Raw genomic sequence first — 17981 nt, forward strand, 5'->3', positions numbered from 1 at the left:
AAATGATAGTTCATAACTTCTCTCTGTATTTGAAATGAATGAATGAAATGGGGGCAAAGAATTGATTGGATCCTGACTTGGTTCAACTAAGGTCCTACTGAAATCATTGGAACAACTTAGACAAGGCTTACCTTTAGTCCCATTTATTTCAGTGGCAACTAAGTGCAACTACTTTAAGCATATAGGTTTGTAATTATTTTTGAATTCTCTTTGCGCTTACTGTTTCCCTAGGTAATATTATGAGAGACATGGAAATGAAAAACCAAACAGAGGTCACAGATTTCATTCTTCTTGGATTCGGAGATCTCCAGGATCTACAGATTCCCCTCTTCCTGTTCTTCCTTTTAATCTACATTGTGACCATGGCTGGAAACATTCTCATCATTGTACTGGTTGTAGCTGATCGACGTCTTCACACCCCCATGTATTTCTTCTTAGGGAACTTGTCATGCCTAGAGGTTTGCTATAGTTCAACCATCCTGCCCAGGATGCTGGCCAGTTTCCTTTCTGGCAATAAAATCATTCCTTTTAAGGGTTGCATCACACAATATTTCTTCTTTGGTGGCTTGGCTGGCACTGAATGCTATCTTCTCTCTGCAATGTCTTATGACCGTTACTTAGCAATATGCAAACCCTTGCAATATGCAGCACTTATGAATAGCACGGTCTGTCGACATCTGGCTTGTGGATCTTGGTTCAATGGCTTTCTTGCCAGTGCCATAGTAACATTGTTTATGTCACAATTAACTTTCTGTGGCCCCAATATACTCAACCATTTCTTCTGTGACTCTTATACAATTCTAAAACTCTCCTGCAGTAATGCACAACTTATTTTTACACTAATATTCCTTCTGTGTTCTGCATTCACTCTTCCTCCTTTTCTTCTAACATTGACTTCTTATATCTGCATCATTTCAAAAATTGTGAGAATTTCATCTGTTGCAGGAAGACAAAAGACCTTCTCGACATGTTCTTCTCACCTCACTGTTGTGACCATTTTTTATGGGACACTCATAATTGTGTACATGTTGCCAGAAACCAATGGCCTGGTAGACTTGAACAAAGTCTTTTCTATGGGTTACACTATTCTTACACCTTTGGTGAACCCTCTCATCTACAGTCTGAGGAACCGAGAGGTCAAGGAGTCAATGAGAAGGGTTCTTCATAAGTGTTGGGTACAGCATGGGTTGAATAGAAACTGATTAAAAAGCAAACAAACACTGGGTATTCTGTCCATTCTTTTTGAAATGTTTTGTATGGGTATGTTTAAGATAAATTTATGGTTCAAAATTAACTAGCACCAGGAGTTCAGTTAGTGGTCTTTGGGAAATTAAGTCTTAGCACTTGTGATTTGAAACTGGGTTTTGGAACTCTTTTCAAAGAGGGACGAGAAAATAGTTTTGTTAATTCCAACTTATGATTCCAGGTAGGGCTCCCCCCCCCCCCAGCCAGAACTCACTGGGACTCAGTTCCAGCACCTCTCATGTGGGCACCATTGCCATTCTAAGAGAACAAAGGAGGTGTTCATGGTGAGTTCCGGCACCTTTTTTCTAGAAAAATAGCACTGATTCCAGAAATATGAGGTGATTTGATCCTCTCTCCCTGTTAGCCCCCAAATCCCCTTGCCTTCAGTTGTCATAACAGACAGAATTTCTGATTTTGAGGTGACTTCTAAGGAACTGGTGCAAGGCAGGCAGGTGTAAATTAAGCCAGCATAAAGTTACAGATCCAAACCCAATAGGGCTGTTGCTGCTGCTCTGCTTGACAGAGGGGAAACAATTATTTAAGATTGTTTGCCAGGTAATGTGAATGAGCTAAATGGGCCTAAGATCCAGCCCAAATCCCTCTGGTCTCACCCTCACCCCCACCCTTTGGGGGATTTACACCAACATTGGCTCAGCCAGCTAAGTCCGAATGAGTAAGCAGAGTACCTGTGGCTGAGCCAGGGTTGGGAACTTAACCCTAGTTGAACCCCACTGAACCAGAAATAAGATGGCTGATCCAGAGATTTACTACCTCCTCAGCTGCTCATCCTGCCATAGGATTCCCCCCCATAGAAACTCACTTCAGTTAAGTGTTTTGAAGGCAAAGCTGTTTAAAAATGAAAAATGAGAATGAACTGTCAATTTACCAAGTACTCTGTAGTACTATTTGCTGTGGAAGGCAGAAACTAAGCCATGGGTGATGATTTTGCTGCCATCCTGTGGTCAGTCATGAGATAGTTGCCTATTGAATTGTACCAAAAATCATGATTCCTTTGCGTTGTTTTTTCATCAGCTCAGCAACAGATTGTGTGGATTAGAAACTTTATTTGCATTAGCCACTAGCCATAGCAATCAGATAAAATATACTGGGGATAGAGCTAAATAGTTAGCTATAAAAAAAATACATTCTTGAGGTTTAAAGGTAAAGGTAAAGGTACCCCTGCCCGTACGGGCCAGTCTTGCCAGACTCTAGGGTTGTGCGCCCATCTCACTCAAGAGGCCGGGAGCCAGTGCTGTCCGCAGACACTTCCGGGTCACGTGGCCAGCGTGACATCGCTGCTCTGGTGAGCCAGCGCAGCACACGGAACACCGTTTACCTTCCCGCTTCTTGAGGTTTACATCAATACAAATGGCAGAACTGATACATGATCCTGTAGCCACAGATTGTGTGAGTTGGTAAATTACTTGTGTGACTGTCCTCACATATCACTGCTGGTGGGAGAAACAAGACAGCAATAGATACTTGCTTATTGAAAGTTGGAGTTTTAAAATTGAAATTGAAAAATTCTGTATTTTGGTATAATCAAAATTCTGTATAAGCTCTTTGGAAGCAAACATGAATGCTCAAGAAAAAGTTAATTTGGAGAATCCACTTATGAGACCAACAAAGTGGATTTGGATCAGACTTTGAACCAAAGCAGACTTTGACTAGTCTCATCACGAGCACACACAAAATTGCAAAATTTTGTTTATTATGCTTATGGTACACAATTTTTGTTCGCCTGGTACAATATGAAGAAATTAATCAGCAAATTCTTATTAGTACTTAAAACAGAAAAATCATACTTAACAGAAAAATACTTCAGCAAGGGTAATATCTACCTTCCTTCCCATAACAACCGAGTGAAAAGTATTAAATTTCATAAAGCAAAATATTACTTTTTAATTTTAAAGTCCATTTTTTAAATCTACTCTCTGTATGCTTTTAGAAACATCAGGAAAGTTTTTGTATCTAATATTATAAATGTCTTTTTGTAATTCATGTTCGCTGTATCCTTGATGACCTGTTGTCATCAATTCTGTTGCAAAACTTTTTAAAAAAATAATATGTTTTCTACAAAGAAAAGGTTAGGATTAAGAAAAGTGGGGAAAAAGAATACTCTTTATAATACAAAGAAGAATGTGTTTTTAAATGTGAAGCAGCTGAGAAGGAAAAGGCAACATGCATGGCAAAATACAATAGCTATGGGGGGGCAAACTTTTTCTTTAGAAAATATTGTTTTCTAGTGATGACATTAGAAAGCCTCTCCTCCTTTTGATTCCCGCGTTCCGCCCCCTGCCCTGCCATCGTCGCTGGCGCGCCGTGCCCCCAGATGGGACCCAATAAGGTGACAGTGCGGGGGCGTGGTTTAGCCGCTCAAATGCGGCCACGCCAGTTCTCCCCGCCATTGCGTTCCGATTTTCCTCGAGTCACCCACCCACCACTCCCTTTAGGGCATAGCTTCTCGCTTGACCTTGCTATGGACCTATGGTTGGTCGCCCTGGTTGCCTAGGGGGCCTGGTAGGAGTTTTTTCCAATTGGCAAATTGGCACCAGCCTCTTGGTTTTTTCCGCCTACCTCATAGCAATCGTCACAACTTTCTCGGTATTTGGCGGTTAGGCATTGGAATGTGTTGATGGTGTATGGAAGGGCAAGGTGTGGCCATTGCCTACTCATTCACTTATGGGTATTCCGTTAAAGGAATCCGGCGGTCGTGGATCCTGTCCAATGCCCTGTGGGGCGGGGGGCCATGGCACGACCCCCGGTGACATCAGGGGAGAGGTTATAATTGTATTTGTATCAACAGGCTCCCCTTACTGGTGGTTAACCCTCGTCAGACTCACCCCTCTCCGAGTGGGTGGAGTCATATTTGCGGTTGTCCAATGCCTAAGCCAATACCTCTCACATGCTGTAATCAATAAAGTTGTGGCCTTTTCTAGCCCATTAACCTTATATACTGTGTCCACGTGTCTTTATTATTCCCAAGCGGGGGTCGGGTCCTTGAATCACGAGCATGCTGCAAAGAATCATGTGGTGCTGAGTAGCTCCCACTTAGAAAAGAGGCGAAAGGAAAATGTTGACCAGAACCTCCAAACTCAAAATTGGAATGAAAAGCTGTTAAGGAGCCTGCATGCTTTTCATCGCCTGCAGGATTCTTCCTTTGTTATTCCTCACGTTTGCTTTTGCTGCTTCTAGGAGGTTTTTGACCTCCTGCTCCTTGTAAGAAACTTTGAGGGTGGGATATTGTTCTCTCCATTCAGCTACTTTATCTTTAAAAGAAAGAGGATGTACATAAGCAAGTGCCTTGCTATTCACTTGGAAACACTTTGTATAACACTTAACCACACATGTTCTTCAAAGCACCTATTACATAAACAGATGGGGCAGGAACATGTCCAGCTTATATTATATAGGCTGAGCTATTGACTGTGGAGCTAGTGAGAACTCCAACCTTAATACCAGCTGTTTTAAAAACAAAACAAAAAAACTTGTAAAACTTCAGTAGAACTTGAACATGGAATCTGCTCCCCTCAGTTTTATAGGAACATAAGATTCCTGCTGCATCAGACCAAAAGGCCTATCTAGTCCAGCATCTTCCTCCCAGGGCGACCAATTATAACAATTATTGGGTGAGCCAATTTCACAAGGTAGTAATTTGGCCGGAGTTGCAACATTTATCTTCCAGGGATAATCAGATCCAAGGAGATCATTAGACCACGCTAAACAATGAAATTTGTTTTTAATTGTCTGTAATGATCTTTCTGATGCCGTAACCTGCCCTGGGACCTTAGAGTGAAGGTCGGACAATAAATAAATTATCAAAAACAATAATAAATGCATGCCCCTTTCTAAGCAATCCCCAAACACAATATACCTTTGCAGTTCACTGTATTGAAGAGCGGGAAATGCATGACAGTTGGAGAATCATGTCCTTGGAAAATGTAGCAGTCATAGGGACTGTCTTTACTCTTGTCCAACTCTGAGACATCAATATCAGGAAAAGGAAGATGATTTTCCTTGCAGTATAGGACTGCTTCTTTGACAGTCTATGAAGAGAAGAAAATGCAGGAAAGGAATGTGGAAATTGTTGTCTGAGCAGGATACCCCACTGGCGGTTGTCCAGGAGAAAAATTGTTAGGGGTGTAAAATTTCAACACATGGTGCTGCCCCAATACTTCTGTCACTGGGCTCCATTGAAAATGGCTTCTCCATGTGAACCAGGAAGTGACCTCTCCAAACAATGGAACGACTCTTCTTATCTCTGGAGCTGCAAGCTCATGGGTGATGTGCATGCCAGTAGGCAGTTGGATGCATATATGTGCTCCATCCATTTCCTTCTCACAACCTCAGATGCTGGCAACCCATGCTACACCACTGGGGCACCATAGATGATTTGGCTCTGCAGGGAGATGTCACCTCTACACAGAAAAGACTTCTGATCTTTCCACTTAAAAAGAAGTAGGTATAGCAACCTTGATCAATGCAGGGACCCAGATGCCTGGCTGCAATGCCACCCACTAGAAAAGGTGAGCAGACATACCAGCAATATCCAGGCACAGCAATTGTCTGTTGTCTAGACTAAAGCACCCTTACTCAAATTCTGGTGACCCATCAGAGGCCCAGTAGCCTTGAGTCACCTGTGTGGATTATTACACTTTGTTTCTTCTTTCCACGCCCAGAACACCACTATACCTGCTATACTAGCCAACTAACAGAGACTTAAAGCAGGCAGCCTTTCAGATTTCTGTATCTGGCATTTGCGAATCCACCCCTTTTGCATGTTCTTTTTTTGTCTGGCAAGAATGCTTCCTTAAACTCTGACAATGCTTCTGGCTTGACTAGATGGAGGCTGGAGAAGGATTGTGTTTGCATGTGCATGTACGGGGGGGGGGGACCCTACCATGTAAAGACAAAATTAATGTTTCTCATTCCACTTTTGCTACTGAATCTGCTCACTTGCCTTTTGGCAAGTGTAGTGTAGTGGTTGTTAAGCAGGTGACCCCTGAAAAGTTTTCTACAAGGGTATTTATCCCCTGAGCTGTAAAAAAACCAAAAAAAGGTCACCACCTCATTTAAATTGAAGAAGGGAGAAAGAAGCATGAGCAGCATGAATGAGAGAAAGAGAGGTTAGGGATTGTCTGGATAAATCAGGAATTATTCTCCAGCTGAGATATAATGTGCAATATTCACTTTTTTCTTGGAGGTGAGCATTACAAGCCTTTGCATCTCATCACCAATCCTGAGCCCAGTGAGCTTTGCTGCCAGCACGGATGCGGTAATTAAGAAATGAAATCTCATCATGACCCAACGCAACAAACCTACCTCAAAGGGATTTCCGCTGCTAAAGTCAAAGGAAAGAATGAGTTTCACTTCCCGTTCAGGACGGAGGACAAGCGGATAAGCAGAATTCATGGCTATACCAGCATCGGCCAAACGAAGTTCTTCCTTGCCTGTGAGATTCATGTCATTAAGGCTGGCTAAGGGGAGAGAGTCGGTTATTACCTTAATAATTTGTTTCCAGGGGTTGTTTCATATGCATGCCTTCCCTGCCATCTGGAGAGGTGCCAGGGCAAACTAGACACAGTGTGTAAAAGCCTTGCACAGATTCTGGCCAAGTCTATACAATCCCGCCCTCCCCCAATGACCTGGCCAGCCCTATGTCCATTTTGTAGTGGCTATTTATTTTTGGCTGCTAAGCAGACAGTCTAATGCTTGCTGGGTTCCCCCCCCCCCCCCGGTACTCCATTTCTTTCCATTCTGTCCTCCAAGAAATTCAAAGGGCATTTCTGGTTCTTCCCCTCCAAATGTATTTTTGTAAGTTGCTTTGAGACATATTTGTAGAAAGTGATGAACAAATAAATACTAACACCACCATCATTACAATAATTAATGGTGTGTGTGGTTTTCCTTACAGTATTTGTAAGTATAGTTGGAGATGGTCCCCCATTTCCATTTGAAGAGGCAATAAACAGTTTTTGACAGTATTCTCAGTGTATCCCATATACCTGCAAAATAAAAACTAGATTAGACATGAACACAATGTCTGAGAATTCTATTATTATTATTATTATTATTATTATTATTATTATTATTATTACTTTTAAAACACATTGAAAGAATGCCCCCCCTTCAAGGAATTTGTAGTTTACCCCTTAGAGAATTTAAATTCCCATAAGCCCTTCACAAACTACAGTGCTCAGAATTCTTTTGAAAAAAGTCCTTAAATGTGCTTTAAATGCATAGCATATAGGCAACCTATATGGTGGCTGCTTCACACAGCATGTGGTACAGCTCATCCCTGTTAGATTATCCCAGTTGTATAGAAGGCTACCAGTTGTATAGAAGGTGGTAACTGAAGCTTAGCTACATATTAAATGCATATCAGTGTCCTAGGGTCCTTGCTTCCTTCTCCAGGCTTATTGCTTAGGACTACACACACACTGGTCATCACGTTACTTTCCCTGAACTCTGCCAGAAGGGGTAGGGATCTCAGTGTATTGCCAGCTACGTTCCTTCACTGACAGGGGATGAAAATGCTGGCATAGAGAGAGAACAGATAAGAGTAGAAGGCAGAGGGGAGGGAGAAGAAGCAGCGAACAGCCATAACTTGATGCCTGGACACGGGGAAAATGAAAGAGAGAGCCAGAGTTAAAGAATGCAATGTATAGGCTCAGACAGTGAGACAGACACAGAAATACAGGGATTGCCAGCTCCAAAATCTTGTAGGATCACGAGACTGGCCGAAAAGCGCAAAAAGGACAGGAAGTGAAGGTGGGGGTTTTCCTGTTGGGGGGGAGGGGGCGGAGCTCAGTTCCAGCAACTGTGCTATCTGAGGATGATGGAGATTAGCGGAGCTCCAACCAGGGCTTCTTAAATTGCCTAATAAATCTGAATAATTAACTGCCGGAGTCATCTCGCGTGTGTGGGAGAGACCCAAGCCTTACATGTGTCATTCACCTAATGGTCCCAAAACACTACACCAATTGTAGGAGGTTGTGGGACTGCTGATCCCTGTGGTAAGTGTACAGTGGTACCTCGGGTTACATACGCTTCAGGTTACAGACGCTTCAGGTTACAGACTCCGCTAACCCAGAAATATTACCTCAGGTCAAGAACTTTGCTTCAGAATGAGAACAGAAATTGTGCTCCGGCGGCGCGGCGGCAGCGGGAGGCGCCATTAGCTAAAGTGATGCTTCAGGTTAAGTACAGTTTCAGGTTAAGAATGGACCTCCGGAATGAATTAAGTACTTAACCGGAGGTACTACTGTATCATGTAGCCCAGCTTTATATGATTGGCAAAGGTGAAAAATGGGAAGGGTGACACCTAGTCCTATTATGAAGCCAATATGGTGTATAATAGGTAAAGGTAAAGGGACCCCTGACCATTAGGTCCAGTCGTGACCGACTCTGGAGTTGCGGCACTCATCTCGCTTTATTGGCCGAGGGAGCCGGCGTACAGCTTCTGGGTCATGTGGCCAGCATGACTAAGCTGCTTCTGCCAAACCAGAGCAGCACACAGAAACGCTGTTTACCTTCCCGCCAGAGGGGTACCTATTTATCTACTTGCACTTTGACGTGCTTTCGAACTGCTAGGTTGGCAGGAGCAGGGACCGAGCAACGGGAGCTCACCCCATTGCGGGGATTCAAACCACCGATCTTCTGATCAGCAACTCCTAGGCTCTGTGATTTAACCCACAGCACCACCCGTGTCCCATGGGGTATAATATATACTGATAAATGTGTGATCATTCAATGATATTTTGATTATTTTTATTGGGCATGACATTAATAATTTAATGAGTTGGTGGTTTATAAAGGCCCTTATAAATAGTGAATGGATATAAAACCATCTGTATACCTTATAATCTCATTTTCATATCTGCAGATTCTCATCACAAACCTTTGTGATATACAGATAATCTGCAAAATGTTGGTTTGAAAATGATTTATAAAATGTGTGAATTACTTACTTCTCTTTGTTTCTTCGTGATGCGTGAATGGAGATGTCCTATCTGTCAAAAGCAAAGCATCATAGCATTGAGACTAAGGGATAAAATGCAATAAAACAGGTGGACTATAAGACATCTAAACTGTAAGATGGTTACAATATGCTTCTTGTAAATGGAGCAGAAGTTGATTAGGGTTCCAGTCCTTCACATTTATGTAGGATCAAACTCCATTGAACACAGTGGGGCTTATTTTTGAATAATAATGTGCATATCTAAGATTGCTCTATAACAGAGTTCTTTGGAAGTTTTGAAATTCATAGCCACACTTGCCTGAAAATTCTTGAGTAAACATGTCAGCCAGGGTCAAAAACTGTGCCACTCTTCCAGGCTTGTCTAGAGTGTTGTGTTTGTCCTTCAATAAACTGAGGAAGTTGTAGGTGTTGCTGCCTACTTGATCTATCAAAGAACGTAAGATGAGACTGGAATAATGAAAAAGCATATCCATCTGGTCTAACCAGATTAAAATTAAGTTTCACGAAACGAAAACCTTTGTAACACTTGTATTTCACATTTTTGAGATTTCAGCCTTCATTCTCAAATACTCCTCCTCCAATTATATTTGGAGGAATTCCAGTATAGGGAAGAATTGCACTGCCACCTGAAGACAGTTGTATGGTATCAGGGGTACCAACCTGCATAAAATATTGAGGGGGCCCAAGTAAGCCCCACCCCACATAATTGATTACATGAATGGCAATTGATCATTTGAATGGCAATGTCCATCAAATTTGGGGAGGGTGGCCCCCTCAAATATTTTCTTGAGGGGTGAAGCCCCCTTAGTCCCTAGGAATTGGCTCCAATGTATAGAACAAATATGTCTCAACTTTATTGATTAGCCTATAGAGGAGGGGTAGGGAATCAGCAGCCTTCCAAATATTGTTGGAATCTTACTCCTATGATCCCTGGTCAGTCTGCCTGAGGCTTTGAGGAGCTAGGGTCCAACAACATCTGGAGGACCATAGTTTCACCACTTTGGTAATACAGTCATCAAACTTACTAAAGACTCAGCTACCTGCAGGCAACTCCTCCCTCTGTGTTCTCACATGGGCAATGCCACCCAGCAATGGGCCTGATGTGGGTTTTCTATTGGCAACTTACCATGAAGATGAACGGAGGGGACTCCTCTAAATCCCTGCCTCACACGCACATACATAGATGACAGCACATGGCAGAACAATGGTCCCAGGTCCCAAGAGCACCTGTCAACACATACCCTCTTGAGCTGGGTGGCAATGCAAGGTTGTCTGCTCAAGAACCCTCTACTTAATTGGTGCCTACAGCAAACCTTGCAGGGAAACATTTTCTTTGCCTGCATGGTTTGAAATGAAATTACACAGACCGAGGAAAATGCTTCACCTGACACCATGGCATTGCCAAGTGATTGTCAGGTGGTTGCCCCTGCCCACCTGCCAAAGTGTCCCCTGAGTGTCGAAGGAGATCTGAATCTAGCTGGTTGGTAAGATTCAATTCTCCATCATTGATTTAAGTCATGGGTACAATTTTCTGCCATAATCATAGTCCTAATCACACACACTATACACTTTGAAGGGGTTGCTGGGAGCATGAAGATCTGTGTAGGAAAAATAGACACCAGTCATTCCTTAGCTTCCTCTTACCTTTAAGAAGTTCCATGATGTTTGTGATGTTTTCATCCTGATGTTCATGTGCCGTCCCTTCCATGGCATGAATCAGGAGCTTTATTGCATGTGAAGCAGCCTGACAATATATACAGTGACAACTGGAAGCTTCAAAAAGAGCCCCAAAATGCAAGCAACAAGAAAGGAATAAAGCTGGTTGGATTGTTCCAAAAGTTAGGATGCAACATATTGTAGGGAATGTGACAGTGCTGATAAAAATGGGCAGGGCAGGCCAGGCTTCAAAATACAGAGAGAATAACATGCTAAATGAGATATGCCTGATTTATTGGATCATCCCTGAAATCCCCCACACACATGCTGGCTCTAGTCAAGAAGCCCCAGCTCCTAGATGTCCCATCCTTATGTCACTGCTGGAATAAATGTATTGCCTATAAGATAGGTGAGCCATGACATCACTGACAGATTTCTCCCTTGGGAAGGAAACGTAACAATAAAAAACACCTCAATTCAAAAAGTTGTGCAAATGCACCTTAAATCCATTTCTTTCTGCAGCCTTTTCTAACTACCCTCCTCTAAACCTTTGATAGCTATGGGAAATGCAGAACTTGTCAGGGTTTCTATAGTATTGGATAACCCTTGCTGAAACACAGCCATAAGTCAAATGCAGACCTGCTTTTGCATAATACTTCAGGAGACAGCGATACTTATCTTCCAGCCCAACAAATCTTTACTGATAACAGAATGTTTTCCTAACTTAAATAGTGGCTAAGGCTGCTTCCACACAGGCTGACCTTCCTACCTTTGACCCTTTCTTCTGAAACTACTTTCCATTTTGTGTAGAGCAAACATGTGCATATAGGTTTGCAAAGTTCCTGAATAAAGAAGGCATCAACAGATGTATCCTTTTGAGACGGACTGATGGCAAAAAAATTCAAGCAATGTCAAGGACTTACCTGAAGCTTGTTCTCCCAGGCGTTTGATATAATCTGAAAATGTGAGAAGTACATTATATTTCCATAGCTATAGGAATATTTTATTAGATGGGGAATCTGTGTTCCTCCAGATGTTAATTGGGCTGCATTTTCCATTATCCATAACCATTGGCTATGCTAGCTGGGGCCCACAGGATTCCCATCCCTGTGGCAGAGAGAAGAATTGTGGTCAGGGTGAAGTGGCCCAGAGGAGCAGGGGACCATGGACCCAACCACTCCCCTCAAAAAAAGTGTTGCTGTGTACAAATACAAGTTGTCAAGTGTTGGCAAATTAAGTGAGGGCAGTCTGGCCGCAGTAGCATGTTAGTGTTGTAAGGACATAGAAGGCCAGAGGATTTTCTTCAGGGCTCCACATAAGCTACGCAACTACTTCCAAGTGTGCACACATGGGCTGTGCCTTTGGAATCCATACCAGGAAGGAACTTTCCCTAGCTGGGTCCAACAGGCTAAACATACAAAACCTTCTATTTCCTTGACGTCTTCTTTGCGATCTGCAAATGAACTTCCCCATAAGCCTGAAAGAGAAGGAAGGAAATGGAAATGACATTTTCTAGGAAATTTACTGGATAGCACTATGTTTAGTGGCATACATTAATCCTAATTGTATGCCACTAAACATAGTAGAGGGAACATGCTCGGTTCAGTGCGGGAAGGTGGGGAATCACTGAGCATGTGAACTAGTCTGAAGTTTGGATACTGCATCAATCTGTCATGTTGCTGCCTCTTCCCCCTGTCAAGTCAGCAGTACCTCTCAAGTAAGAAATGTCTTTTTCATTCTTCAGTATTCTCAGCACACCATTCTCAAATGTGCTGCCCAACAGCCTCATGTCAACAAATGCACCAGGGTGAAAGAATCCAGCATCATGGGGTGTGAATTCAAACCAGATACCTTAAAAAAAGAAAAGAAAATCAGTGTCAGAAAGTGTGGGAAACAATTGCTTACACACATAGACTTCTTTTGCTGTATCAGCTTCTGTATTTGTCATGTTTCTTTTCAACGTCTCACAAAAAGAAATTTCAATTTAGTTAATTGGCTGGCTATGTCCTGTCTCCATTCTGTCTTAAGCATATGCGGCGCCGGGGTGCAAAGATCCACCCGGTGCCCCCCCTCCCAGCTTGCCCAGTCCCAGTTGTGCAGGAGGGTAGAGCCAGCCGGCCACCTCAGTGTCTCACTGGCTTGGTCGCACCCGAACTCGTGGAGCAGAGCTGTCCATAGCAGAAGAGCCTGCCGCAGTACTCCGACCGGCCGCCGGGCTTTTCCCAGACTCAACTCTCAGGCCCTGGACTCTCGGCCTGGAGCCTCTGAGAGCCTGGAGCCCGGGTGCCCCACACCCCTAGCGCCTATGGGTAAGACGGCCCTGCTTGGAGGCATCTGTTCAGCCTCTGTGAGAACAGGATGCTGTTCCAGGTAGTCCTTTGGTCTGTTACAGAAGGACTCATCTAATGTTCTTATGTTAGTTCAGCCCACTGTCTGTCAATTGCATTGATCCAAGGGCAGTCTCCAATAACAGTTGCACATGCTCCTTGGATAAGTTTAACACACATAGAGATTATTGTTGGAAGAGTATAAAAGTTGGGTTATAGGCTATGTTAATCAGGCTCCAAGGAGACCCAATGGACAGTGATTTCAAGCACAGAGAAGACCCATGAACATATGGATAAGATCCAAGCCCTTTTAAGTTGTATTCATTTCAAAGGGAACATTAGGCATCATGAGAAATGGCCATATATAGCTGCTGATTTGTTTTGTTTCTTACCTGGATGGGTTTTACTGGTGTCATCTAATTTGTTTGAATCCACCGCTGCATAGATGGGGTAAGGAACTGCCCCATTAAAAGAGACCATCCTTTCTTTGGACAAATGACCATAATCTAGCTGTAGAGAAAGCGATTCATTAGTGAGGGAGAATATCGTCCCAATGCAAATAACAGCTTCAGAGAAGGAATTTTTCCCAGTTCCAAGCAAGGAAGGCAAGTGTTAAGTTCCTCCTCTGTACCTGCTGCGATTTTGGTAAGTTATAAGCCCTGCCAGCTGATGCTATTTGCATTTAACAATAAACAAATAACATCTTGAAAGCAAATACATTTTTTATCTCATGTGTAGCTTGACATGCTCAGTTGGCGAGAGCTAGCAGGATTATAGCCTGAGATAAATTGCTATTCCTACTGAGTATGTCACATTTAGAACAGCAAAACTGATCACTTGGGTACTTCTGCTATGTACCAAGAGGAATCAAAAGGCTCTGGACTACCGTAGTTTTTATACTGTATTTTATGCTGCTTCTATGTTGTATTACAATTAAGTGTTTTAAATTTGTTGTTAGCCGCCCTGAGCCCAGTTTTTTGAACCAGTAAGGGTGGGGTATAAATAAAACATTATTATTATTATTATTATTATTATTAGAGTAAAAATATACGTTGCTTGCCATTTTTGGTGGAATGATGGAAAATATCTACAAGGCTTCCTGTAGGCAGTGCCTTGCTGACAAGCTGCACCATAAACTGCATCTGGATCTTCCTGCAGCCTCTAAATCAGCTTACTATGTGATCTGGAAGTGGTTGTGTTGCAATTGTGGTTTCTCGGTGGGGAAGAAGGAACATGGGATGTACAAAAAGAGTTGGACTGTGGCATAGGTGTGTATGTTTTTTAAAAAGCTTTAAAAAAGCATATACAATGTTTTTCAAGTCTCCCCCCCAAAAAAAATAATAATAATAAAACAACAACAACAATTCTGTGCAACCACAAAGTATCTGTGGAAAGGAGGAAGTATACTTGCCTCATGCAACATTGCATAGAGAATGACACTGCCCCAGAAATCGGTCAATGAGTATGTCTTCTCTTTACTTGGTTCTACAAGGGCATCCAGGGATTTGCTGGGATCCCACGATTGATTTACAAGATTGTCACTCATCTTTGCTTCCAAACTAGGAAGCTTTCCCATCCATTCCTCATGTTCATAGATGAATGACATACACCTTGGAGAAAAGGCAAAGCATCGTGAACAAAGCTTTGAAGAAAGACTTTTCCTGGAGGAACATTGCCAATCACTGTAGATAATACTGAGATGGATATGCCAAAGGCCTGAATCAATATGATACAATTTAGCATGTTCCTACGTTGGGCAGAGCTTTCTTTATCAAATCCTTTAGCCATTAGAGACAACCTAGGTTCCTACTTCTTCAAATGGTTATGCCAGTCATCACTGAATATAGTTTATGTCCACTTACCAGGTAGAACCTGATACTCCACAGAGATACATCACAGCACCCAACAAATCCTCTTTCTGAAGTTCTCCCAGAACCCCTTGAAGTGCAATCATGGCCCGCAACCCTCCACCAGATCCTAACAGGGCAACATTAGGAACAGAACTCTAGGGAAACGGGGAAAGACAAATAACTGTCATATTTTGAAATATGTAATCACAAATACTTTTTACAATGCAACACCAAGCGGTGAAGCTAGAAACAGATGGTGCATGGTAGCAGAAGACATGGTGCTATATTGGTGCTTTCCTAACCTGCTGTTTAACACCCCTCTCTAGCCACCTGTAAGCAAAAGCAATTTGATCAACAGGGAGTCAGGAGACTGCTGCCATCCCAACCTGCTGTCTGCTACTGGTGAAGTTAAGTTCTGTAGGGAACAGTATATTCTCTTCCTTCTTGAAATATTGATTGATTGTGTAGCTTTCGGAAGAACAATGGGAAATCAATTGCTGTTAGTTATTGCAATTTAAGCTTCCATAACTCAACTCTACTGTATCCCTAATTTCCTCTCCAAATTCTGCTTTCCGCCATCTTCTCTCCCAGCCTCCCATGTTTTAGCCACCCACCCACTCACTTTGCCCTTTGTCTATTCATTTTTTCAAGCCCCTTTGCCTTGGTCATTTGCCTGTGTTGTCCATTTAGAGCACCTGAGCAGCTCAGCCAGTGACAGGCTGCCCCCTTTCCCCAAAATATCAGGGCTTTATGTACATCACTGCCAGAGATTGTGTCGCTATTATCCAAAGTGCGAGCACCGCCACATCCCTTAAGCATATTGCAATATAGACCATTAAACTTTACCATGGTGGTGTTGACCCCAAGCTTCAGAAAAGAATTGTGAACTTTGATTTTTCTTCTGCCAACAGCTGTTTTTTCTTCATCAGATACATCTCTGGAAATCCGGATCACATCACTAGTTTAAGAATAAAAGTCAACCATTTCAAAGTTGCTCATTCAAGTGGGAGTCTCTACCCCAGTCATCTGTGGAGCACATACAGACAACCCACCATTTTGTGCTTCAAGTTTCATAGAAACATAAAGTCCACTCACCCCTTCCAGGTGACATGAAGATTGTGGCCCCGTGCCAACCCCGCCTCCATCCTCATTTCCATGGCTTGGTCTCTGGCTGCAGCGGCTGTCGGGAGGTGCTACAGCCTCTCCCCCCAGCCGCAAAATTCAAATTTGTTTGTCTGCAATTTTGGACCAGTCATGGGTTGGCTTGAGAGTGTGGCCATAGAGGGTTAGACTCATGGAGTCTTCGCTCAGGTCCACTCCCCAGGGATAAAAGCCTTTGCCCAGGACTGCAGTCGGCATCAAAGTAGGAGAAATAGTCACACTACCAGAGAATTTGTTGGTCCTGCCCAGCTTCTAGCCCCCTACAGCACCACTGAGTAACCATGTGGGGGAGAAAGCCACTGCTTTGGTGCTGGTATCAGGGTGTTTTTTTTGGGGGGGGCATGGGTGGGATAGCACAGTGCCAGTGATGCCACCACCACCCAAATGAGGGTAGAGTAGGGTAGATGGGAGCTGAACTTGGCTCACATTCAGAAGTGGCACCACCATCTTCTTCTGAAAGCATTTGAGGACCTGAATGGTGGAGTGACTAGGTCAGCCTGGGGAGAGACCTCTATGACCTTTTGGGCAGTGCACAGCCTGGCTGGCTGCTGACAGGCATGCACCACCATCCTTCATGATTACTTCTGAGTGGGCTTACCTGGCACGATCTCCACTACTACCAGATAAGACAGCAAGTGTGTGAGGGCAAGATTGCAGGTGCATCAGCACTGCTGTTGCAGGGGTGGTGGTAACTGGTAGCAAGTATTGAGGAGGCTGCTGAACACTGGTGGGGAAGCTGAGAGCAATTGTCCCTGGGGCCCTGCAAAATCTGGAGCTGGGCCTGCTTAAAAGCAAGCTCCTTGGACACCAGCAAGAGCATGTTTCAAGCTACTTTCTGAGACAGCTGTATATTTTTCATGTCCCCCAGTATTTACAAGAGTGTCAGACAAAGTTAGTGGACCCTTCTGCTACATCTCATGCTACAGAACAGTTCTGAAGTTAGGAAACATTTCTGCAATCCTACAGGGTTTCCCCTTTGTTTTTCACAAAGGAAGCCCTCAGTTTCTTCACACAACCATCGGTTTTGCAAGAACAGTTCTGGTAATCGTTAGTTAGCAAACAACATCTGGATAAATATTACCTTTGGTTTGACCCAGGCATACATAACCTGTGACCTTTCGAGCTGAGTGAAGTTCAATAGACATGCTTGACAGTTCAGAAAGGCTATATTGGCTGCCTGTGTGGGGCTGCAGAAAGTGGATTTAAGCACTCAGAAGTCCACATTACTTGAGGAAGCACCATAGCTCAGTAACAGAGCATCTGGATCTCCTGCATACGTAGCATCTCCTGAAAGGGCTGGGAAAGAGAACCCTCTCTAAAAAGTCTGGAGAATCACAAGTTGCTCAGTGCAGACAGTGCCAGATTAAATCTTGTGGAGGCCCCTTGGCTGTCGAAATCTCGGGGGGGGGGGGGCTCGCAAATTATCTCCTAATACATTTTTTGTTTTACCAAGCAACAATTTTAATAAACCAATTTCAAGATCAAATCAATATTATTTTGATCTGTTGTCATGGGGGCCCCTAAATGCTCTGCCTATCTGGCACTGCACTAAGCTAGATGGACAAATGGTTTGATTCAGTAGGAGGCAACTTGCTATGTTCCCATCACTGACTGGTGAGCTGTGTTTTGCTTGATAGGACCCACATTGTATTAGCCATGCACCATCCACTGTTACACGTTAGTGCATGCATAATGAAAGCAGGAGGCTCCAACCCAAATATATGCAGGTCTACTGAAGAGCCAGAAAAAATCCCCACATAC

The 17981-nt window shown here is 43.3% G+C and overlaps 2 protein-coding genes across 2 annotated transcripts; one reads left to right on the top strand and one right to left on the bottom strand.

Annotated features, from left to right (window-relative positions):
- Nucleotides 1-239: 239 nt before the first annotated feature.
- Nucleotides 240-1202, top strand: LOC144325357 (olfactory receptor 5B21-like). Its single transcript, XM_077918280.1, has one exon. The coding sequence runs from the start codon at nucleotides 240-242 to the stop codon at nucleotides 1200-1202; it is 963 nt and encodes a 320-aa protein (XP_077774406.1).
- A 1733-nt stretch (nucleotides 1203-2935) lies between these two features.
- LOC114582080 (cytosolic phospholipase A2 gamma-like) lies at nucleotides 2936-17512 on the bottom strand. The gene is made up of 15 exons (XM_077917229.1): nucleotides 16155-17512; nucleotides 15906-16017; nucleotides 15072-15214; nucleotides 14621-14819; nucleotides 13602-13719; nucleotides 12593-12733; nucleotides 12306-12359; nucleotides 11806-11838; nucleotides 10871-10999; nucleotides 9521-9650; nucleotides 9216-9253; nucleotides 7158-7250; nucleotides 6568-6722; nucleotides 5120-5291; nucleotides 2936-4514 (listed from the first exon to the last, which is right to left on the bottom strand). The coding sequence occupies exons 1-15, from the start codon at nucleotides 16214-16216 to the stop codon at nucleotides 4363-4365; spliced, it is 1731 nt and encodes a 576-aa protein (XP_077773355.1). The 5' UTR covers nucleotides 16217-17512; the 3' UTR covers nucleotides 2936-4362.
- Nucleotides 17513-17981: the final 469 nt, after the last annotated feature.

This window comes from Podarcis muralis, chromosome 13 (genome assembly GCF_964188315.1).
Source record: "Podarcis muralis chromosome 13, rPodMur119.hap1.1, whole genome shotgun sequence".
Lineage (NCBI taxonomy): Eukaryota > Metazoa > Chordata > Lepidosauria > Squamata > Lacertidae > Podarcis > Podarcis muralis.

Coding starts and splice junctions, on each gene's coding strand:
- LOC144325357 (XM_077918280.1), top strand. CDS start 240: ATGAGAGACATGGAAATGAAAAACCAAACAGAGGTCACAGATTTCATT.
- LOC114582080 (XM_077917229.1), bottom strand. CDS start 16,216: ATGGAAATGAGGATGGAGGCGGGGTTGGCACGGGGCCACAATCTTCAT. Junction 12,360..12,592: donor AGACATTTCTTACTTGAGAG/GTACTGCTGACT, acceptor CTTCTCTTTCAG/GCTTATGGGGAAGTTCATTT. Junction 11,000..11,805: donor CCTGGGAGAACAAGCTTCAG/GTAAGTCCTTGA, acceptor CTCTTTTTGAAG/CTTCCAGTTGTCACTGTATA.